Genomic DNA, 23,004 nt, shown 5'->3' on the forward strand with positions numbered 1-23,004 from the left:
TGTACTAGACCCGACATAACATATGCAATAAGTCTTGTAAGCAGGTACATGGCGAATCTTGGAAAGGCTCACTGGCAAGCATTAAAGTGAATTTTAAGATACATAAATGGATCTCTGAAGAGGGTCCTAATTTATGGTGGAGCCTTGGGTGAAGATAATAAAGCAGTAATCGAAGGATATGTCGACTCTGATTTTGCAGGTTGTATGAATTCTAGAGTCTATTTCTAGATATATTTTCACTATGTTTGGCACAACAATTAGTTGGAAAGCAACACTTCAGAAGGTTGTTGCTCTATCAACCACTGAAGCGGAGTATATTACCCTAACTGAAGCTGTGAAAGAAGCATTGTGGCTTGAAGGTTTTGCGAAGGAGCTGAAACTTCAAGGTAGAGGTATCACTATTAAATGTGATAGTCAAAGTGCAATACACCTGTCGAAGAACTCAGCATATCATGAATGAACTAAGAACATCGATGTGAGGTTGCATTTTGTTGGAGGAGTAATCGAGCATGAAGAAGTCCAAGTGCTGAAGGTTTCGACAGATCACGATGCTGCTAATATGGTCACAAAGACATTGTCGAGTTGCAAGAATTTCCATTGTATGCAGTTGATAAAGCTGCATGAAGAAAGCTAGTTTGTTCTTTGATGTTATAGAGTTTGTTCCAAGGTGGAGATTTGTGAGAATTGGATCAAACTCTAGTGTGTCGAAGGGTAGTTTCTGGTTCGACAGAGATTGTGTCGAAGACCTACATACCGTAGTCGAAGTGTGTTCTAGTATGTGGATGTTGAAATGCTAGGGTTGTTAGTATTTCTAATTGGGCGTGTTTGTTATGTCCAATTGTTTAAGTTAACTTGTACCTTAAGTTGGCTTGTAATGGGTATTTGTGAAAAAGCCCATTAGTTTAGTATGTTAGATTTTATTATAAATAACATACTAGTCTCTCATCATTGCATACTGCAAATCCTAATTTAGGGTGAGAGGGTTATTTGTTATTCTTGTAACTTGTAATCTTGTTTTAAAGCGAAAAGAAATAATAGTAGTTATAACCAATCCTTGTTGTTCTTCGTGTTTATAATCTTTTCTACCCTTGTGTGTTTCTTGATCACTAAGAAACGGTTTATCCCTTGTTTATCAAGACATCATTTTCATAACAAACTGTTTTCTATATTGAGTAAGGAGTATCCCCTCCATAGATCATGCTTATAATTTCTTCCTTCATGTTACTAAGAAGCCATGAAGTAGTCCATCATTAATCACCCATTGCTTTTTTGCTACATTTTTTGTTTTCTTTCCTGCAGAATCAGTGACTCTGCAGGTTTTTCCAAACTTGTGAAGTGATGTTCAAGGTTGAGGCTTCTAATGAGTGGTAGGATTTGAGATTTCCACAATAGAAAATTTGATTGAAACAAGACTAGTGCATCAGTGAAAGGATGTAATTGAGAGTTTGGGTTCATCAATACTCATAGTTTTTGAATTCCGTTGCTCTGACAACATAATGAAGTTTAAAAATATATACTTAAAATAGTTTCGGAGATGCATCTCCGAAAATCCCTAAACTTAAATTATGGGGTTGATTCAGAGATGCATATGTGGAATCCTCTGATTTAGAAAAAAATATTCTTTTAGAAATATATATCCGAAAACCCCTCTAAAAATATGAGATAGGGTGAGTTCAAAAATAAATATCAAATTCTAAAATTATTTTAAAATTTTCGGAGGGACCTCTAAAAAGACACGAGGTGCATCAAGAGATTTTCAAAGAGCAACTAGTTGGTAAAATACCAAAATTAAAAAGGAGCATATGTCAAATCCTAACATTAACCATTTATGAACCTAACGGCATTTTTATTTTCTAAATATATTTTGATAATTGTTTTATTAAATATATTTATATTTATTTTTGAATAACCTTCGTTGACATACAATGGGAAACTCACTGGCGAAAAAGCGCAAAGCTCAATTTTCCGGACACGATGAATCGAGAATCACATCCACCACCACAAGCAAATCCCTCTCCAAACCACCGCAGTTACCGTCTGAACCACAGCAATCTCATCATGGCTTAGGGAAGCTCTCTGCGAAGAAGAAATATGCTCTGATTCCGGATAACTTTACCTCTCTTCAACAGGTTGCTCTTACTCTTTTCTTCCTTTCTTCCATTTTTGTTGTTTTGTGGAATTGAAACGTTGACTGAACTAGATTCTAATTAGGGTTTACGGTTCAAAAATTTAATCCGAACCGTTTGGCTTGGTTTTTTTTTCCAGACCGAACCGATAAATAATCGATTGGTTTGAGATTTTAAAAATAATAATTAACATTTAATTAAATATTTTTTTTCACTTATACAGGTTACAAGTGCCTTGAGGAACGAAGGTTTAGAGTCATCAAATCTCATCCTTGGAATCGATTTTACTAAAAGCAATGAATGGACTGGTAAGTAGTATTAGTATATTAACCAGGTGGCGTGGCTTTTACGATTTCAGTCGTTCCTTGTGTGGCGGCACTGAATTGCCGCGGTGTGAATTAACCGCAATTTATTCTTTACTCAGTTATTATTTTCGTTTGGGATGTTTTTTTTTTATTTTATTTTTAAAATCTGTTTATTGCCAATGCATGGTTGTTGTTATTCAAGGCAGAATCTCGTTTAATAATCGAAGTCTACATGCTATTGGAGATACACGTAATCCCTATGAGAAAGCGATTTCTATTATTGGAAAGACGTTGGCTCCTTTTGATGACGACAACTTGATTCCTTGTTTTGGATTTGGCGACGGTAAGGTGTAATAATCCCTTAAAACATTAACATGTATGAAAGAAACTGAGAAAGTCATTATTTTTCTCAGCATTTTTACATCTGTTTAATATCTGTTACCGTACAGCTACAACTCATGATCACGAAGTGTTTAGCTTTCATGCTGATAATTCAGCTTGCCATGGATTTGAGGAAGTTTTGGCTTGCTATCAAAAAATTGTTCCAAACTTGAGCCTTTCAGGTAACTATGATCTGACCTTGTAATGTTATTCTTTTTTGCAATCAAATGGCTCTTCATGCTGCATTTGCTGGTTATAGACTTAAAGTGTTCATTGTTAAATGTACTCCATATATATATTTATATCCAAAAATTAATAAAGAAAAATTATAGAGAATGCAAACAGTATGCAACTTTCACAATTCATTCCGACACCCTATACACGTTCGAGTAAAGTCTTAAGATTGAGTATATGAACGGAAAAATTGGTGTTTGATCTCTATGCCTCAAGTATCTGTTCACTCGGCATCACTCAGATTAGTCAAAGTCCAATATAACTTTGAATCTTGAGAGTATAGTAAAATCCAGTTTCATATAACAAGGCATGGAATAGAAATTGCATTCCACAATTATGCTCTTTTTATGGAATAAATCATAGAATGGAATCACCATTAGTTTCCTGCAGCGAACATTTGTAAACATTAAGAGTCATGGCTAAATAAATATTCTCCCTTTAGGACCAACATCATATGCTCCGGTGATTGAGGCTGCAATAGACATGGTTGAGAAAACAAATGGCCAATTCCACGTGTTAGTTATTGTTGCAGATGGCCAGGTATACACCGTTAAGCTGTATATTCAGGCTTGTTTATTTTTTAACTTTCCCATAGTTGCATGATTTTGTTTGATTTGAACTTCGAAGGTTACGAGATATGAAAATAATGGTGATGGAAAATTAAGTCCTCAAGAAGAGAGAACAATAAAAGCAATTGTTGATGCAAGGTAAATATGGAAAATTGATAATTATAAGCAACCTTAAATGCTCATCAAGATAATTTACAATAAAATGAATACCCTCTAGAAAAAATGAATTATCAACAAAAACGGAATTTAGCCTCAGCTATGAGTTATAACCATAACAGAGTTATTATTAACTATTAAAAAAAACTACATGCCAGTTGCGTAATCAAACATTAATTGTGTTTTATACATTCTGCTTCCAGTTCATACCCTCTTTCTATTGTTCTGATTGGAGTTGGTGACGGTCCTTGGGGAGATATGAAGAAGTTTGATGACAAGTTACCTGCACGTGATTTCGACAATTTTCAGGTTACACCAAATTAGCAATAGTAGAGTGACAATAGTTACTTAGTTACATTACATTTTTTGCAATCACTTTGTTATATTAAAGAATCTTTCTTGTTTAATGTAGTTTGTTAACTTCAATGACATCATGTCTAAGAAAATAAGCTCCTCTGCGAAAGAAGCTGCTTTTGCTCTGGCTGCTCTTATGGAGATACCTTTCCAATATAAAGCAACCCTTGAGCTTGGATTACTTGGGTGAGTTCTGATACGCTCACTGGCTTTTCATTAGGTGGTTTTCTTTCAGGGTAGTTTAAATTTTCTGTTGATTAATTATTTGGTTTTTTTTTCTGTTGTCTCTGCTTTATCAACAAAAGTCGTACTACAGGAAGGGCAAATAAAATGGTTCCAAGACCTCCTCCAGCACCTTATTCTCGACATATGCCACCAGATTATTTTCTGAGGAACATGCCAGAATCATCCATGGATGATGAGCGAAACCAAATGGTACATGTGATTGCAAAGCGTTTTATTATATTTTCTACTCTATTTCCTAGTAAGTTAATTTGGGTACAAGAAAACAAGTAATGATCAAGAGTATTAAACACATGACACTTTATTAAATTGTTCTCTAGAAGGTCAACACATTTTCTAAAAAGTGATCTATATATGAAGCTAGTAAATTTATCTGTTAGAAAATAGACATATCCAACTAGCAACCAACAGCCAAACCTTATTCCCCTAGGTGAGGCAGGTTACATGAATTAAACTAAGTCATAAATTTTTGTTATAGATCATATCTTTAGTAAAACTATTGAGCTCTAAATCTTTCTTAATATTCTGATAATTTTTTTTTTTTTGCAAGGAGTGTCTTAAAAATAAAGCATGCAGTGAGGTTTGGTAGTATAATTAGTTTGTATTCAGGGCTGATAGAGTTTTAGGACCCGGGTTAAACTCTAGTGATTTGGGCTCAGAAACGATTACCCAAATAGTCTTCATATCAACCTTTTTCCTCCAATAGAATCCATGCCAATCTAACAGCCTAGTTATTCATATAAACCCCAACATAACACATTCAAAGAAAGCAAAATCAAGACAACCAAATGATTCAAGTGTTAAGGGTTTGGACACAACCTCAGATTGTCCAAATATTAAAATAATCACCATCATTAAGGGGACATTCATGAAGAGTTTGAATAGGAGGAGACAGGTGAGCGATTATAAGAGGAAGAATATAGTCATGCTGATTATGGTGAATCGATGGCAGTTCGAAGAAGTTTTCACAGTCAAAGCCAAAGAAATAAGAAGGACCATGGCTAAGACACAATCTCTCGCACACTTGCTACACCTCACAAGACAAGATTTATGATATCATCATCGATAGTGAAAACAGTGAAAATGTTGTGTTAAACTATATGGTGGTAAAAATAAATTTAAAGTTGGCAACAAAAAGGAGCATCTACTCTACATTCATACAAGTTACAATGGTTTAACAAGGATAATGATGTAAAAGTATCTTAACGTTGCTTGTATATTTTTTTATTGGTAAAAAATACAAAAGACAAGGTATGGTATGATGTTATTCTAATGAATGTTTGCCACATTCTTTTTGGGAGACACAATATGGTCATGCCAACATTTACACTTCTGTTAAGGATGAAGTTAAAATCAAGTTAGAACTTGTACCATCCAATGAAGTCAATGAACAAAAGGAATTCAAGACAATAGTATTTTTAGTCGCAGTGGAACCATCAAGGTGACGAAGTTGTATTCGCCACTTCCAATTCCTAAGACACCTTGAGGAGATGTTAGTATGTATTTTATCCTTGGACTACCTCATACTCAGTGACAGTGACAGAAGGATTCCAAAAGAAGTTAGTATATATGTTTTCAGAAATGGCTCATTTCATCCGATGTCAAATATTATTAAAGATGTCTTAGTCATGGTGCATAAAATCTTGACTCGAGGATGAGATTAGGGGAGAATGATGGAGAATGATAAAGGGTGATCGAGAATATTTTGTAACTTCCAAGAAACAACCCAAGAGTTAAATTTCAGAAATAAGAGAGAATCTCTCCTCGAGGGTTTTCCATTCACAACAGAGAATAATATATTCACAATTACAATATTCAAATATCTGGTATCTCTTATTTATACACATACACTTTATAACAATCTTAACTAACGAACTTATATTTAGTCAAAAAATAAAAAAAAACTAACCAACCAACTTATATAGCAACTCTTTACTACTTTAACTATAATCTATACATAGTTCAATAATCCTAAGGAAAACACTACTAAATAAAGACTTAATAACTAGGAAAACAATAATATCTTCAGATTTTTCTAGCCACATGACCTAGAGCATTCTTATTTACTAGATATTTCTTATAATCAATTACATGCATTAATGTCTTCAAAACATTTTATTTTGTTAAGCCCTACAAAAAATAGTATAAAAAGGGCTCGTCACCAAGTGTTCTGGCAATCAAGCATGTTTTCCACTTGAAAATTTGAGAATCTCTCTTTCCCTATTTTTCCTTCTGTCCCTTCTTCTGTCCTGAGTCAAATAAAAGAGATCCAAAACAATTATAAATGCTGATTTTGTGGGATATCTATGATAATGCCAACAATCATAGTTTTCAATAATTGCAAAACTGACCAGTCCTTTTTAATGAATTATTTTATATTTTAATATCTCATGATTCATGCAGATATGTGCTATATGTTTGACCAATAGAAAGGATTTGGCCTTTGGATGTGGTCACATGGTAAGCCTCATTAAATTATCGGTCTCTTGTCTCTTCTTTTGTTAGACAATCAGTTTCATGATATTTACATGCATAAAAGCGTTTATATGTAGTTTATTTATGCATATTGATACAGTGGATGATAATGTTCAATAAAACTGTGATTTAAAAAAAAATCATCATTAAGTGCCATTAGTGATCATTTTACAATTGTTGCTTGAACTTTACTATCGTTGAGCTTTTAAGTCAAACTTAAGCAATTGTCATAATAATAGCTTATGAATAAACTCTTTTAAATATTTGGAATGCAGACTTGCAGAGATTGTGGGTCAAGATTAAGCAATTGTCCGATATGCCGACAGAGGATCACCAATCGCTTAAGGGTGTTTTCTGGATGATTGCTGAATGAAAAAGCTTGCACATTAGTGAACTGTATCATATTTATGTGTGATTGTAGCTTTTAAGTGTGGTGAAGAATGGTCATGCAGCCCTACTCTTGCTTAATATGATAGGTTGGATTTGTTGGATTGTTATAAGAATGTAGAAACATAGCAAGAATATGCAGAAATCATATGAATAAAAACCTGTAAAATATTGTACATACTCCTTTATTTGCTTCTTCTGTTCAAGTTTTACTTGTGTTTCAAAAGATTCTACCTGTTTTGAATTGAAATCTGAAAGGTGTGTTCCCTAAGTTAATCCAACGTACTAAAAGGAAATATTTGCATAAATGTAGTGGGTTTAATTGGTACTATGAAACTTGTTTAAGGATTTAACTTGCCACCCTTTGAGTTGATTCTGACACCCTCCAACTCAGCTTCTGAAAAGTTTAAATTTTTTGGGCGATACTAGAAATTTTAAAAAGTAAAATATCAGAATTTTACTGAAATTTCAGAATTTTAGAGAAAATTTCATGGAAATTTCACAAATTCCGGTACTTACTTCAAAATTTGAAATTTCCCATAGTTCAATTTTATTTTTTTAAATTTTATGTACCTTCTTCTTTCACTAATTTTTTTTAAATTTTTTATTTTTATTTTTCAGTGAAAACCAAAGAGAAGGACAACACAATTGTCGGCACAATTATTTTAAATTTCCTATATGAGGTCAGTTGTGAATCAATTCTAAATTTAAATAATGACACCAGTAATGTGAATCATTAGATTTTGTTTTTTAAATTCCCTATATGAGGTCAGTTATGTGAATCAATTCTAAATTTAAATAATGACATCAGTCATGTGAATCATTAGATTTTGTAAGAAAAGTTTTCTTTTCAAATCTAACAGCTCCTATTCTTCATTTTTCGCGCTATTTGTTGTTTTAGAGAAGTTTTTGATAAATTTTTAATTAATCATGAGGTTTTAGTTGGGTATAGTATCAAGCAAAATTTATTCAAAATTTTAACTTATTTTAAAATATGAAGTTATTTTTTAAAGTTATTTTATATTACAATTTAAATATATTAAATTTTAAGTCTTTTTAAATACATCTTGTTCTTATTTTTTTCTTCTAGTTTTGATATATTAATTTTTCGTGTGCGTGCGTGGTCTAGTGGCGAAAATTTGTATCTTGAAGGTGTGCTTCCCTTAAGATCTCATGTTTAAATTTTACTAGGTACAAATTATTTATTTAAAAATTAAAATTAATTTTTCTCTTAATTTTTGACTTTTATTTATATCCGTAAGTATGAAGGAAACACTGTGGGCACCAATTTCAAGCCACATTATTCTTTATACTTTTATTATAGTAGTTGTTAATATTTTACTAGTTAAAAAGAATATAATAAAATGATTTGTTTTAGATAAAAAAAATATTACCTCTTTCATAAGGTTATTAATTTATTTTCTAAATTATTGTAAGATAGTCAACTCTTAAACAAGAAATAATTTGAAATTGAGGATATAATTTCCCTTTGAATTTCCCACTGAGTTTCCAAACCATATTAAAGGTATTAAAAAAAAGCATACAACAAATTTCAACCCTAAAGGCCCTACTTCTGGGAAAACGCTCACACACATTAATTTATTCTTAGATTTCATAATCTTAGTTGACATATTCTCAATTTTGTTTCTTCTAAGTAATTACAGTACATAATAAATAATTTATCGAAACATCATGGAAAATCACTAAGTAAAAAATGTCCAATATTTATAACAACTTCATACGTATCAAATGTTTTGAACATGTAGTATATCTCTCCCTCTTTCTCTCTTTTTGTGAATCTTAAAATTTGTATTGCCTAGATGCTTGTTTATGTGGCAACATCATTGGACCTAAGTTGGTTTCTTGAGTTGTTTGGTTCCACTGAAAAGGAAACACCCATTTGTGATCATGGCAATAAAGTTGATGAATCTAATTCGTCACGAGGTTACATATTATTCACAATTTTGATTGCTCTTGTGTTGTTGAAGTTTTATTGGACCGGAGAAAACAAAGAAATCAATTCCAATATCAATGAGGCTGATGATGAAGAAGAAGAACCGGAGTATCCTGCGGACGAACATCAGCTCAGTCACCGGGCATCCGAGCACCGCGGTGCGTCTCCAAGAAACGTTATTCCGTGTGCCTTCTGTGGCAATTCAAGCACCACAAGATGTGCTCGCTGCAAGGTTGCTAGATATTGGTAAGTATCATGAAATAGTTGTATTTTTGTGAATATAATATAGGTATGTTTAGTTTTCAATAAAGTTAATGTTAATATATAATGTTTTTGGCTAATATTGGATTTGTTTTGGTATTTATATTAGCTCAGGAGGATGCCAAATAGAACATTGGAGGTCATGGCATAGATATGAATGCATTGAATTAGAGAGTGAAAAAGATGAAGCAAGAAATGTTGATCAACACCAAACCCATATGCTTGTCGACGACAAGTATGATAATGTAAGGTTCCAAATATTCATTTCCATATCTCATAATTTATTTATGATGTTGATTTTGTCATATATGTGCAAGTTGAACTCACTAGGTCAGAACAAGGTTGATGTCAAACTATTTTGACTGGTCATTAACAAATAAAATTACAAGTGTTACGACCATTTATTTTATAATCATGTTCATGTTCAGACAAAAAAGTGTTCAAAATCCTTATTAAAACGTTTTTTTATATAGTTAGGTGAAATTGTAGAAAAAAATGTCTTTTAAACTCAACGACTGAAACTTTATATTTTCAAACATAAAAGAGATTAAAATTGCATTTAAACCAATATCTTCTTTCGAAAGATCATCACTTGTGTAAAATTATTTTGAACAGTGTCTATTGATAAAATATATCTATTTTCACAACATGTTATATAAAATTGCTTAATTTTTTCGGGTTTTTTTTTGTTGTTATGAATTTAATTTATGTTTGTTTTGTCTGTTTGTATGTGTGTGTGATTTTCATGTAAGAAATAAATAAAATATTATTTGTATAACTTTGAATGAAAACTGATTTGGTTGATAGTTTCTACAACCCACCGACATAATATTAGAAATTGTGATAATCACTAATAAGAGACTTTTGTGGTGGAAGGAGAATATCCGTAATGTGGAGATGAATGTATCAAGTAGCAGCAGTAGTGTGAAGAACTGTGAATCTGATGTTGGGTGTGAACAATGTGGAAGACCAAGTACCACCAAATGTTCACGATGTAAATCTGTCGGATACTGGTTAGTTACTTACTCTCTCTAACTTATTAATATTTTCACTATTACATATTCCATAAACTTTGATTAATATTTCAGCTCTACAAAGTGTTTGATTACCAACTGGAGATGGCATAAATATAATTGCACTGCAGGAGATGCCAATTCAGCTCAACCAGAAACACCTAATGGAAATGTAGGTTTACTCCTTCAATATTTCATTTACATTATATTCTCAAACTATAATAAAGATTATGCAGAAATCGCAGACAAATGGATAAGATTGTACAGAAATAGCAGACAAACGGACAACAAGTTGCGCCACTATCGAACTTATATTATAGTTGAATATATTTTAACTCTTTCTTTGTAGGTTGAATTGCTCAATCACTCAAATGAAGAACAAGAGAATATTCATTCACCTAGGCCACTTTATTTGGAGCTTCATCCTGGTTCCTTCCTCTTTCTTTTAATACTTATCCTTAATCAAAAATATTTTTCGGAATTTCTTAATTGTATTGTATTTACAATTCCAATATCTCAGTTACTACAACTACCAATGAAGCACAAGTGCATAAAACTCAATGGGGGGAACATATTGAAGATGAACTAGTAAAGTCTAGGTAACTTTTTTGTTTTCATTTGTTCTTCATGTCTAGTATGTGTTGCTTGTATAAAAACATCAAACATAGAATTTGCTTTCTATTGTTAATGTAAGGAAGGAGAACTTGGAACTAAGGTCAGAGCGTGACGAGTGGAAGAAGCGGGCGAGTTTCGCTAGAGAAAGATTTCAAAGTTTCAAGGAAGAATCTGAAAAACAAGTAACTTTAGTATTACATGACATGCTTCATAACAATTGAAACAATTTCATGAAACCATTTACTTCTTTCTTCTTCTTCTTCTTCTTCTTCTTCTTATAATTATCTGTGTTGAGAAATGAAGATGAGTTTTCTATTGTTGATAATTATCTAGTTCTTTTGTATGAGTTCTTGTTGGTTAATTTAGTTACCACATAGATTGCAGCACAAGATAACATTGCAGAGAAGAGAAAGTTAGAAAAACATATACAAATGGTAGAGGTATGTTTTGTTTTTTAGACTATTTTATAGTTGATTTTTTCACAATTCTTGTATTCGGTTCTTATATATGACTTAACTCGTCCTTGCAAGAGCGAATGTACTAAGCTGAAGAAAGAGCTAGAAGAACAACACAAAGATATTCAATATCTTACACTAGAATCTAATAGGAGTCACGAGATGGCACAAATTGCCATAAGAGAAGTTGAAGCAATAAAACAAGAGCTTATAGAAGAGCGAGAAAATGTTGAACGAATTAAAGCGAATTTTACTAGAGATATTACATTCTCCAACTCAAAAGCTATTGTTGCTGAGGTACTATTTTTGTGTCTCAGCTATTTTATTAGTTTTTTTTTTTCATTGATATGAGAACCCATAGCTATTTTATTAGTTTGTTAGAAATAACTATAATTTAGATGAAAATTTTACATTTTATGTTCTTGATTTTATTGGTTAGGCAAAACTCAGTGATCTTCAGAGAAAAATAAAGTTGAGAGAGTATAAGGTGAATAACATTTCAAAGTCGTGTTTACATAAACTTGAACAGGTTTATTTATGCAAGTATAATGTTATGAAATGTAGGCATGCACTATATGTCTGACTAATGAGAAGGACATGGCCTTTGGGTGTGGACACATGGTAAGCTCTCATAGTAAATAAATACTTGTTTTTTTTTTACCTACCAATCTTTCTCCACTTATAAAGAAATTCCTATGCAGACTTGTAGAGACTGTGGATCAAAATTATCAAAGTGTCCAATATGTCGAGAGCAGATTTCAAGTCATATTAAATTGTTTTCTGGCTAACTCACTGTTTTTGAGTACTTTTTTGTGGCCACCAAATATATCTTGTACATAGATTTTCATACACTCATAGTGCCACAAAGCAACATATAGTTTACAATTAAAGGAAGGTAGGATCAACTATAATTTCTTCTATTGTTGTTAGACAACTAAACTAGAAATGTACAAATGACAATAAACATAGAATGTGTCAAGAATTTCAACATATAATAGAATAGAAAGTGACATTTTCATTTGATATTAATCCTAATACACATATACTTTCATTTGATATTAATCCTCAATACACATATACTTTCAAGCTCCTATCAAATACCATCTTCAGTAGAAACATCTGTTAAGACGATAGGAATGGTCTAGAGGGGGTGAATAGACCACCTTTTTGACTTAAGAAAATTTTAGCTTTTGAAACGTGACTTCCCTGAATCACTTAATCGTCTAAGAGCGATTGCGTTATCGGGGACCGAATATGTGCACTAAACCGAATGGATGAAAAGTGGAGAATAATGAATTACGTTTTAACGAATATATCAATTGCTTCAATTTCACACTAGATGGTATATTACTCACAATGAACGTTTATACTAAAATTTGAACAAAAAATTGATTGAGTAATTTTATCGAACACTTGGTGATCGATATTTACCAAACCTTAGTTTTTGCTCAACAATGGAAATAAACGAAACAAATAGAAACAAGATAAAAGTAAGAACGATAAAGAACACGAGATTTGTTAAGGCAGTTCCTCTATCGTCCTCGCAGGAGTACGTCTGCCCCTAATTTCAAATGAAATTAGGAAAGTTTTATTTGATTGCAAAATGTTTAACAAGGATAGAATGTACCAATCACCAACTACACACATGCAGTAAAATTGAATACAATTCAATCCTCCCCTTGATTCAAGTTGAATCAAGTCAATGTCAATGATCTTCACCAATCAAGACCCCGATCGTTCCTTTCTCAATCCTCCGATTGTAGCAAATTTGTTGAGCGGATCTTCAATCCCTCAATCCCTTATGCACGGCTGAATTGATTACCAAAGCGAACCGATCGTAAAAAACCTTCGTACAAAATTGTTGATGAAGAAGGAAAAACCCTAAGGTTTTATACAAGAAACACCCTCAACAATCTTCACTCGAACAAGATAAATGTCTACCGTCGAATCTCGAACAAGACAAATGTCTACCGTCGAACCTTATCAACACACGTTCCTTACTCCGATCGAAAAAGATGATTATGTGTGATTTTCGATCAATAGGCGAAAGGTTGAAGATGAGAAGAAGCTTGAGTATATCTTTCACGTTTCTTGTTAAAATGCTTGAGAATGATCATTTGAATATTTATACCATACACATTGCATAGGCCAAGTTGGATACAGCAAAAAACCAGTTTGAGAAGCGACAGGTCGACCTGCTCCTCTGCATAGGTCGACCTGTAGAAAGTATTGCACCTGAAAATGAGCTAACTGTGACACTTGCGTCGACCTGAAGGGTCGGCGTGCGCATTCCCGTGAGTTCCTCAAAATGCCATGCGTCAACCTAGTCTATTAATGCGTTGACGCATTTTGCTCTTGCATTTGAATCATCCAAAACATGATGCGTCGACCTGAAGGGTCGGCGTGCGCATACCCGAGATTGAACCAATGTACCATGCGTCGACCTGAAAATGTAATGTGTCGACGCATTCAGCCTTTACATGGAATTTTTCAAAAAATGCTTGTAGTAGGTCGACCTATAGTGTTTATGAGTCGACCTATTAATGTCTTGTAGCCAAAAATGCTTATCTTTGTTGCATTTACTTGATTTCTATGATTCCATTCCAGTTGTAGTTAATCCACAATGTTTTGACATCATGAAAACTATACCATTGCCCTCACATACTCCCCTTTTTTTATGATGGAAAAACTCGTGAATCTTTGTCGAGGCGTTGCTTAAGCAAAGTGCTTGCTCCCCCTTTCTACATGCTCCCCCTATCTTGGTGCGTGTGTTTTCCGTAGCTTGCTGATTCACTCATTTTTCTCCCCCTTTGACAACATCAAAAAGAAACAAGCAATATTATACTTACATGGTAGGATAACATCATTCAATATTTGATCATTACTAAGCCCTTTTGCAATCATAATCATAAAGCAATCATTCACATAAAACAACGCTTAATGATAAAATGAAAAAGACGGCAACATAACATAAATAGCCAAACGGGTAATGAGCACATAGCTCAATTAATATCCTTACACAAACATAAAGTACGGTAGATTTTTGTTCAGCATAGCATAAAATAAAGTCACAAAAGCAATAAAAATGTTCATGAAAGTATGTAAATGGTGTATGCATGAAAAGGAGAACACTAGGCATCATCATCTTCATGTCTCTCTTGGTCCGGAGGTGGTGGTTGAGCTGTATGAACCGGAGGGAATGGATAGTGTTGCATGAAGGCGTTTGTGAAGGAGGAAAGTTGGTTGCTCTGAGCATCTATCATACCATAGAGTGTGTTGTATCGTTGCTCTTGAAGTGTGGAATATGCCGTAAATTGAGCACCTTGCTCAGTAACACGAGTGGTCAATGTAGTGAGGCGCTCATTCATTAAATTTTGATTCTCAATTTGTTGGAGACGCATAGCTTCCATCAAATTTGCAATACTAGAGCTGGCATTCTCAGCACCCACATCTTCATCTTCATCTTCACCTTCATTATCCTCCCCTTCATCGATATTCATCTCATTCTCATCTTCTAGGTTTAGGTCAGGATTGTTTCCTCATAGAATGGCTCTATAGGTACATGTGGCTTGATTGTAAGAGAATCCCATCATGTTCAATGTCTTCTTCGTGAATTCTTGGTCGATTGAGATGGACTTCTTGGGTAGCCGTTGAGACGGAATGTTTACCTTATTAAGAACCCACTGGATGAATGATGCGTATCCAATAGCGGTACCTCTTCCTGATTCCTTCATCTCAAACATCCGCTTCACGATAAAGTGAGGCCAATTCACTGGAATTCTGTTTTTGATTAGCCAAACCAAATACACTTCCTGTTGTTCAACACGAGAGTATCCGCCTTGTTTAGGTCGGATAATCCTCGCCACAATCCACTGCAAGATTCTATCAAGTATGTTCAGCAAACCTGTGGTAGCTGTCCGAGGAAATAAAACATATATGTTGTTAAAAATCCCTCCCTTCCCCTTTCCTCCCCTTAGTTGAACCAAACATATATTTAGTTAAATTTCATTTCCTCCCATCCCCTCCCCTCTATTAAATTCCCTCCCCTCCCCTCCCCTCCCCTCCGTTGAACCAAACGGACCCTAAAGCTAATGGGTGATCCGCCTCCACCTCACTCTGCTTTCCCAGCTTCTTTCTCTGTTAAACCACAAAAAAATCAAATCGATCCTCTCCCTCTTGTTTTCAACTCAAATCTCAATCTCCTCCCTTTAAAGCTTCCATCTCATGTTTCGGTCCTCTCTGCTCTTAACTTTCTAATCTCAACTCAAACTATGTTCCTCAATCTCATCTCAAACTGTTTCTTTTCACAAGTTCTTCAGTTTCTCTTAAACCTCACTCACTCAAACAAATAAACATACATCGACAATCAAGTACATCAACAATCAAGGGTTAAAACCACGTGAGATGCAAATTCGAAGCAATTCGAGCAAACAACAGAAATCATTCATCGGAGGGAAAATAAAGCCAAATAACACGTTCACATAATTTCACTTCATTCGGTTTTCAGCAAGAGGAACCAAAAACGATTCAACCGATAGCAACAATTTAACAACAATAGCATCAATAATACAAGCGACGACAAGTGTGGTTTACTAGCTATAACAAAAAAAATGCAGAAGATTGAGAAATTACTAACGGATATGAATCTTGGCGTGTCGTTGCTATTCGATTATGAAGTGGTGATGTAGATGATTGTGCTGCTCCAGGTGAACGCGATTTGATTATGAAGTGGTGATGTCGATGATTGTGCTGCTGCAGGTGAACGCGATGCTGAGTTGAAGCTGAATCGGATTGTTGCATTTCGGTCGAAGTTGCAGAGTTGTGTGCGGATGAAGATTGTGAAGCTGATGTTGGTTGATGGTCGGTCCTGAGTGTGTATGGACTGTGTTGTGAGGTTTGCAGGGAGTATCGATTATAAAGGTTTCACGAAAACTTTGAACATAATCTTTTGTAACTTATTTGCTAGTTTAGTTAAAAGTTAATTGAAGAACAAGTGGTAGATCTGTTATGATGTGTATGAAGGTATGGTATTTGAAGTTTGCTTGGAGGAAGTATTCTATGGCAATTTGGCAGAGTAATCTTAAAATTTTCTTCCCCCCTTTTCTATTATGAAGTGTATGGTTTTATAGAAGAGTGAGAGTGAGGATAGTATGGTATTTGTGATGAAGAAAAGGATAAGATCAAAGGGAACATGAGCTGTTATATTGTACAAGTTTGTTGAGAAATTTTGAATTTTTTGCAGGATAGTGGAGTAGATTGGTAATGGAATTGTGGAAGGACATGGAAACAGTGTACTATTTGGGAGAGGAAGAGAAGGTGGTTTCTTTTTTTGTCTCTAGTGAACTTAGAAGAAAAGATGAAAAATGGCTTGGACACTCAAATTTGACAAATGGGCCTTAGACAAATCTTGAATTAATATAGACCTATTATAATAAACAAGCATAACAAAAGAAATATGCAATAAAGAAAATAATTTCATAACTTTAATAGAAATTCAATTTAAATAATTAAAGCGAATTAAAATTAAAATTACAAAATTATGGTTAGTAAAAATGAATAAAATGTGCAAAATGAACATGTAATGTATATTTTTGATTTTCTGAATGAATGTTAATGCCTTAATAAAATGATGCAAATGATTATGAAGCAATAAAATTAGTAAAAATATGATATAATCAGATGAGATGCAAAGATGCGAATGAAATGGAATCGTAGGGTAAAAATCAGGGTGCAACACATATCACAATTGGTATGATTGGTTCTTAGCTAGAGATGAGCAAAATTCGGGTGTGGCTAATACTTTATCATCAATTTGGCATCCTCCTACGGCTAACTATTTGAAATGTAATGTTGACGTAGGTTTCAATAATGTGTGTGATACAATTAATAAGGGGTGGTGCTATAGGGATCACTTGGGAAGGTTTATTTTCGCGGGTGTGTCTTGGGACATGGGTCTTCTTTCCGTTATTTTTAACTCATAAGAAAGCCTAATTATCTATTAGGATGATAATAATCATAAAATTATGATGTCAAAAGGCCATATGAGAGGCGCTGCCCGTTTACTCTCAACATCAATCATCTATAATATAAGAAAAGTTACTGTTCTGAATTTCACCAAAATACCCTTTGATTAACTTAGTCTAATTTAATAATTTTGGGACAAAAATTGTCTTTTGCTGGTTTTCTACATCTATACTATCATTTTTCGGGGTGGCCCAACATCAACAAATATCACCTTTAATTTAATATCCCTTTGCAAATAATTACTTTTTACTTTTTTCCAGACCTCTTTTTGCTCTTCACGATAATCCAAAAATCCCTTTATCTTCTATTCTCCAATTTGTTCTTGAAACCCTAAGTTTTTCTACCGAAAGCCTGCTGCGATTCTGCAAACATGAACAAATTCACACGCTACCCTTTGTCTTATTTTTCTGCCAAAAGCCTGCCGCTTCTGTATTCGTTTTTTCCTATACCCTTTTAAACTTCTAATCTCAAAATTCATTTTTTTTTCGCATTTCTCTTATCTGGGTCATTCTCACAATTATTTATCTTAAACAAATTTGTGTTTTTTAGGTTAATTCTAAGGGTTTGTGAGTTTTAGGGGAGATTATGTTTTTTTGTTTTTTTGTTTTTGTTTTTATCTTCATCTTTAGTTGTTGATGAGTATTGCTACATGGTCTGTTTGCAGGTTGTTGCTACGTTGGGGACTTATGACATTTCATTAAATTTGGGAAGGAAGGTGAGATGTGTAAGGTACTGTATGATGCATCTAATCTTTGATTGGTGTAGTGTTGTTGGTTAGCTTTGGAGTTATTGAAATCTAATTAAATGCATTATTGAGTTCAGGAACTGTGGAACGTGTAATGGATGGCAGGCCTTGCAGTGTACCATGTGTCCAAGAAGTGGAAGGGTGCACTATCAAGTGAAGAATTGTACCATGAAGAGGTGAGTTGCATTCCATGTGGATAAAGTTATAGTTTACAGACAATGTTCAATGGAGTTTGTGGTTTATTTGATGTTATTGTTGGAATTTTTAATAATGATGTCACAAATGTGTAAGACAATATATTTTAATTTCATAAATTGAAATTTTAGATGTATTAGAATACTCTACAATCTATTTTTTTATGGTCATTTTTGGTTACCTGTCTAATTAGTTCAATCTAAAGTAATCAATATTGCAAGTATAGAAGTTGCAAAGTTACATTGAACTAATTTTTTGGAAATGCAGAGAAATGTCTGCTGTTAGCTAAATAAGAAAACATCTATCTGATTTATATCGATTTCGGTGTAAGATACTGTAGTAAATTGTTTTTTTGTTAGTAATTCCCTCCATTTTTCATTCCTGATAGCATATTTTTCATTATAATTACACTGGATTCTCTCTTTCACTTTTAGCGGAGAGAAAGCGACTGCTGAGTCTGTTGTAGATGCCATTATCAACAACCAAGCTGAGTTAGTGCATATATATCAGCCTCATTAGATCCTCGGATACTGTTACCATCAAAAGACTGTCCAATTTATGATGCAACAGTATGAACTAAATTCCATCACCGTTAGACCTAAGCGTAAAACATTCCAAACTACATGGTTGTTTTCATGGATAGATTCTGGATTTGATAATAACTATCAACATGGTTGGTTAGATTTGCATGCCAATGCTGTTATTATTTTTGGTTTATGAATTTATTGATAATTCACAGGGTGTAATGGCCTGTCCTGAATGCAAAAACAAATTGCCGATTAGGATTTCGGCAGATGGTGTGAGTTGTTTCTTTAATTCCTTGATACCTTTTTTTTCCTTCCTAAATTGTTTATTCTTACCAATTCATATTTGAAACACGTAAATATCATCCATTCTTACCATTGTTATGTGTCCTTTCTTTATGGCAAGCTTTAAATGTTTTGGAAAAGATGGAGTATCCATATGAGGTAATAAGTCATTATTTAAAATTTGGAAGGATCTTTTAAAGGGATAAGGTAAAAACACAAGAGATTTAGGGGAAAAGGTAGCATCACTTAAGCAATTAGTATCACGGGGGACAAAAATTAGAATGAATTCACTTGAGATTCACACTGTATTCTTAATACTTTGTTATGTTTTTAATTTTTTTAGAACATAAGACACGGCATGAAAGATCCCAGTATTGCTGAATTTTGGTTGATTACCTTCCCACAAATTATGTATGGATTTGCTTATGGCGATAATGCAAAGTAGACAATATGGTCAGCGTACAAGGTTGTTGGTTCACATCCTTCCTATTTTTTCAGTTTCAACTTAACTATTAATGTATTCACCTTAAGAACTCATCAACGATTTGAATGGTATCATGAACTGATCAAAGCAATGCGTTTTCGACGGTGTGCGCTTTCAAAGTGGTAGATATGTGGCGGCGGAAAGACGTTTTTCGGCGGTGACTGTGGTACTGGTCAGATTTGAAACTGGATTAATTTCATGTACTTTGATTTAATGTCTCTATCTTATATGTTGTTATTTCATATTCCAAATCATGTAGCTATAAACATTGCCCTTGAATTGAAGAAGCTGCTCATAGACAACAGCCTTTTTGATGTGTATGCTACTGCCTATCTATGCTGCACAACTCATGCTGCTTGTAATTGGTTATGAGTGTGTATGCCCAATCCAGCCACTTTATTTGATTTGTTTAGAGTTTTGTGGTTGTACTCGCAATAAGTAAGAAGAAGAAGATAAGGTCTTTGATTTGGATTGTGGTTTTCAGGTCTATTTAGGAGGCTATTGAGTAACTGCTATGAAAATAAAAGGTGACACTATGTAGAAATGTGAAAAGGGATTACTTTGAAAGAATTAGAGAGGTATAGTGAAGGAAAGGAACTGTGATGGTTTCTTGACAGCGGGGAAAGAGAATAATGGTAAACCGAACAACAATTATTGTAGCTCACCACTTAAGTACCATAAAGAATGCTGATACCTTTGCTGTTACTCATCAAGGAAAAATACTCAAAAATACTATTATAATAATATGTATGCTACAACTATTTTTAAGGTTGCAGAATATTGCCGGATCTTTCCCATGATTTTCTTTTATTCTGTTCAAAATGAATGGCTATCACAAGCACGTCAGGTTCCAAGGGCTCCTCCTACTGATAGCAAACGTACGTGTATGATGTAATATCTATATCTGTCATTACAATGGTATGCATGACTTTGTAGGATGAATCTACTAACTTTGCATTTACTCTACCCATGATCTTATTATTGTTTTCATCAATCTGAAGAAATTATAAAAAGCAAGAGTGATTGAGCATAATGGGTAAAGCTTCACCTAAAAGCAAGTAGGATGAATCTACTTTCAAGGGGATGTTCTCCACCTAAAAGTAGAGGAACTATGGGTAAAGCTCCTTCTAGAGGTGAGCAGAATGATTATTCTCAAAACTTTATTGGCACTGGTATCCGGCCTCAGAATTTCATCAGGGAGCTTGAGCTGACAAATGTTATAGCGGACTATCCTAAGCTTAGGGAGCTTATACAGAAAAAGGATGAGATTGTGGAAAAATATGCATCCACTCCCATGAATTACAAGTGTAATATGAAATAGTTTGAAGTAGCTCCAGAGTTCTTTGGGACCAAGTTTGATGTCATTTTTGTGGATCCCCCATGGGAGGAGTATGCATAACGAGCCCCTGGTGTTGCTGAATTCACTGAGTGCTGGACATTTGAAGAAATAATGAATCCCAAGATTGAGGTAAGCTATTATTATATTTTCACAACATTTTATTTTCTTAGTCTTATTATATTTTGAATTAGATTAGATATCTTATTTGTTCTGTTAATTTCTTAAGGCTATATCAGATACTCCTTCTTTCATCTTGTTTTGGGTTGGTGACGGTGTAGGGCTTGAACAAGGCCGTCAATGTCTAAAAAAGGTACACTATCTGTTGTAATTGTTAATAGCATTTGACTTTAATAATTGGGTATGATTCATATATCCTATTTATTGTTTCTACTGATTCATCTCTATATATTTTGTTTTTCTTAACTGGGATTGGGACTGGGTTTCTACAGTGGGGATTCCGTAGGTGTGAAGATATATGTTGGGTGAAGACAAATAAAAGTACTACAACTCCAGGGCTGCGGCATGGTTCACATACTTTATTTCAACATTCAACGGTTAGTTTAAATTTATTTTTTTGTAGTTGTAGACCCGCAGGTCCCAGCTTCCTTTCATCATTTGAGATTTTTGTTTTGACGTCAAATATAACAGTGTTTCCTAAATTGTTTGATTTTGTTGTGGTCAAGGAACACTGCTTGATGGGCATTAAGGCTATGTTTGGGAGTTTGGAGGGGAAGGGAGGGGAGGGCTTTAGAAAATAGGAAGAATTGGGTGAAAAGGATAAAAAGATTTTGGGTAGGAGGGTTTTGAAGGGTTTGAGTTTATTCATAACACCAAAAACCCCATAAAATGGGGGAACTCAAAAATTGTATTGAAGGAGGGTTTTGGAGGGTTTTGAAGGGCTTACATAAATTTTCAAAATATCTTTTAGGTTGTTATAGTATTCTGAAAATTAAAAATTTAGTAATGATAATGACTCTTTTATCATTCTAAACAAAATCATTTTTTCAAAAAATGTCAAATATTTTCCTACATTTTTTTAAAATTTTGTTTTTGGAAGCCTTCCCCTCCCCTCCCCTCCAAACTCCCAAACATAGCCTAAAGGAACACTGTTTTAATCTGGTTTAATGACCAAATCTGAGTACAGGATCAACAACACTCTTGCTCTAAACTAAATAGAAAAATTTGTAGTCTGTGATAGCTCCTTGTTATACCCCAAAATTTGCCCACATCTTTTTCAAGAAGAAGACAACAGACTTCTGTCTAAAAATTGGGAGTTTCATATAATCTTGGATTTTATTTCATAAATATCCTGATTTTATGAATACTCGGTTTTTAGAATTTTTCTTATACGGTATTTTGGTTCGCTGTTGAATTTATTCTTACACAAACGCCAATTACTATTTATCACTTCACACACACTGTTTATTTGAGATTTATTTGCAGATAAATAGTACTGACGCAATTGGTACAGAATTAATTTTTTTTGCAGGCGCAGAGTCGGGGATTCAGACTGTATTGGTAACGAGTAAATTATTATTAGTAGGTTTTGTTTCCCACTAATTTTTGTACTATATTCTATTATTTTCAAAATCTTTTCCTTTCTTTTCAAATCTCTTTCTTTCAAAATCAAATCCTAACTTTATTCTATACATCTCTCTTTTCAAACTCTACCATACACTTTCTTTCAAATCCTACTACCACTCAAATTTTCCTTTTTTTGTACGGAATCACTTCATTCCCCAACGTCTCTATCCTTCTTTTCACTCTATAAATACCTCTCATTTTTTCCATAAATTCTCACATCAAATTTCAACTCATCTCTCAAATTTCTACCTCATATTTATTTTCTCTTCTTCCCCGGCAAAAATGGCGAAGTGGAT

The 23,004-nt window shown here is 33.8% G+C and overlaps 2 protein-coding genes and 1 pseudogene across 4 annotated transcripts; all 3 read left to right on the forward strand.

Annotated features, from left to right (window-relative positions):
* Positions 1-1,794: 1,794 nt before the first annotated feature.
* LOC131620281 (E3 ubiquitin-protein ligase RGLG4-like) lies at positions 1,795-7,896 on the forward strand. Of its 2 annotated transcripts, XR_009289047.1 has the most exons (12): positions 1,795-2,129; positions 2,350-2,434; positions 2,634-2,774; positions 2,881-2,994; positions 3,489-3,586; positions 3,674-3,753; positions 3,975-4,080; positions 4,184-4,311; positions 4,431-4,560; positions 6,772-6,828; positions 7,119-7,319; positions 7,852-7,896. XR_009289047.1 is itself a non-coding variant. In XM_058891290.1 (11 exons), exons 1-11 carry the CDS (start codon positions 1,926-1,928, stop codon positions 7,203-7,205), a joined length of 1,230 nt encoding a protein of 409 aa, XP_058747273.1. In that variant the 5' UTR covers positions 1,796-1,925; the 3' UTR covers positions 7,206-7,480. The 2 variants fall into 2 exon arrangements, 1 of the variants encoding a protein (XP_058747273.1); XM_058891290.1 differs by lacking the exon at positions 7,852-7,896 and having other exon boundaries at positions 1,796-2,129; positions 7,119-7,480.
* A 1,063-nt stretch (positions 7,897-8,959) lies between these two features.
* LOC131620280 (uncharacterized) lies at positions 8,960-12,551 on the forward strand. 2 transcript variants are annotated; one of them, XM_058891287.1, is made up of 12 exons: positions 8,960-9,430; positions 9,555-9,690; positions 10,322-10,458; positions 10,534-10,630; positions 10,808-10,886; positions 10,979-11,057; positions 11,153-11,255; positions 11,451-11,513; positions 11,604-11,825; positions 11,968-12,015; positions 12,093-12,149; positions 12,230-12,551. In XM_058891287.1, exons 1-12 carry the CDS (start codon positions 9,051-9,053, stop codon positions 12,314-12,316), a joined length of 1,488 nt encoding a protein of 495 aa, XP_058747270.1. In that variant the 5' UTR covers positions 8,960-9,050; the 3' UTR covers positions 12,317-12,551. The 2 variants fall into 2 exon arrangements, with proteins under 2 accessions (XP_058747270.1, XP_058747272.1); XM_058891289.1 differs by having other exon boundaries at positions 9,123-9,430; positions 9,560-9,690.
* Positions 12,552-17,922: 5,371 nt separating this feature from the next.
* On the forward strand, positions 17,923-19,746 carry LOC131618611 (uncharacterized; annotated as a pseudogene).
* Positions 19,747-23,004: the final 3,258 nt, after the last annotated feature.

Source organism: Vicia villosa, linkage group LG7 (genome assembly GCF_029867415.1).
Source record: "Vicia villosa cultivar HV-30 ecotype Madison, WI linkage group LG7, Vvil1.0, whole genome shotgun sequence".
In the NCBI taxonomy this organism is placed as follows: Eukaryota; Viridiplantae; Streptophyta; class Magnoliopsida; order Fabales; family Fabaceae; genus Vicia; species Vicia villosa.

What these genes read in the sequence shown, in the direction of transcription:
- LOC131620281 (XM_058891290.1), top strand. Translation starts at nt 1,926, where the DNA reads ATGGGAAACTCACTGGCGAAAAAGCGCAAAGCTCAATTTTCCGGACAC. An exon ending in ACTTTACCTCTCTTCAACAG is followed by an intron (nt 2,130 to 2,349) that starts GTTGCTCTTACT and finishes TCACTTATACAG; the next exon opens with GTTACAAGTGCCTTGAGGAA. An exon ending in CTTGAGCTTGGATTACTTGG is followed by an intron (nt 4,312 to 4,430) that starts GTGAGTTCTGAT and finishes TATCAACAAAAG; the next exon opens with TCGTACTACAGGAAGGGCAA.
- LOC131620280 (XM_058891287.1), top strand. Translation starts at nt 9,051, where the DNA reads ATGCTTGTTTATGTGGCAACATCATTGGACCTAAGTTGGTTTCTTGAG. An exon ending in TCGACGACAAGTATGATAAT is followed by an intron (nt 9,691 to 10,321) that starts GTAAGGTTCCAA and finishes TTGTGGTGGAAG; the next exon opens with GAGAATATCCGTAATGTGGA. An exon ending in TGTAAATCTGTCGGATACTG is followed by an intron (nt 10,459 to 10,533) that starts GTTAGTTACTTA and finishes TTAATATTTCAG; the next exon opens with CTCTACAAAGTGTTTGATTA.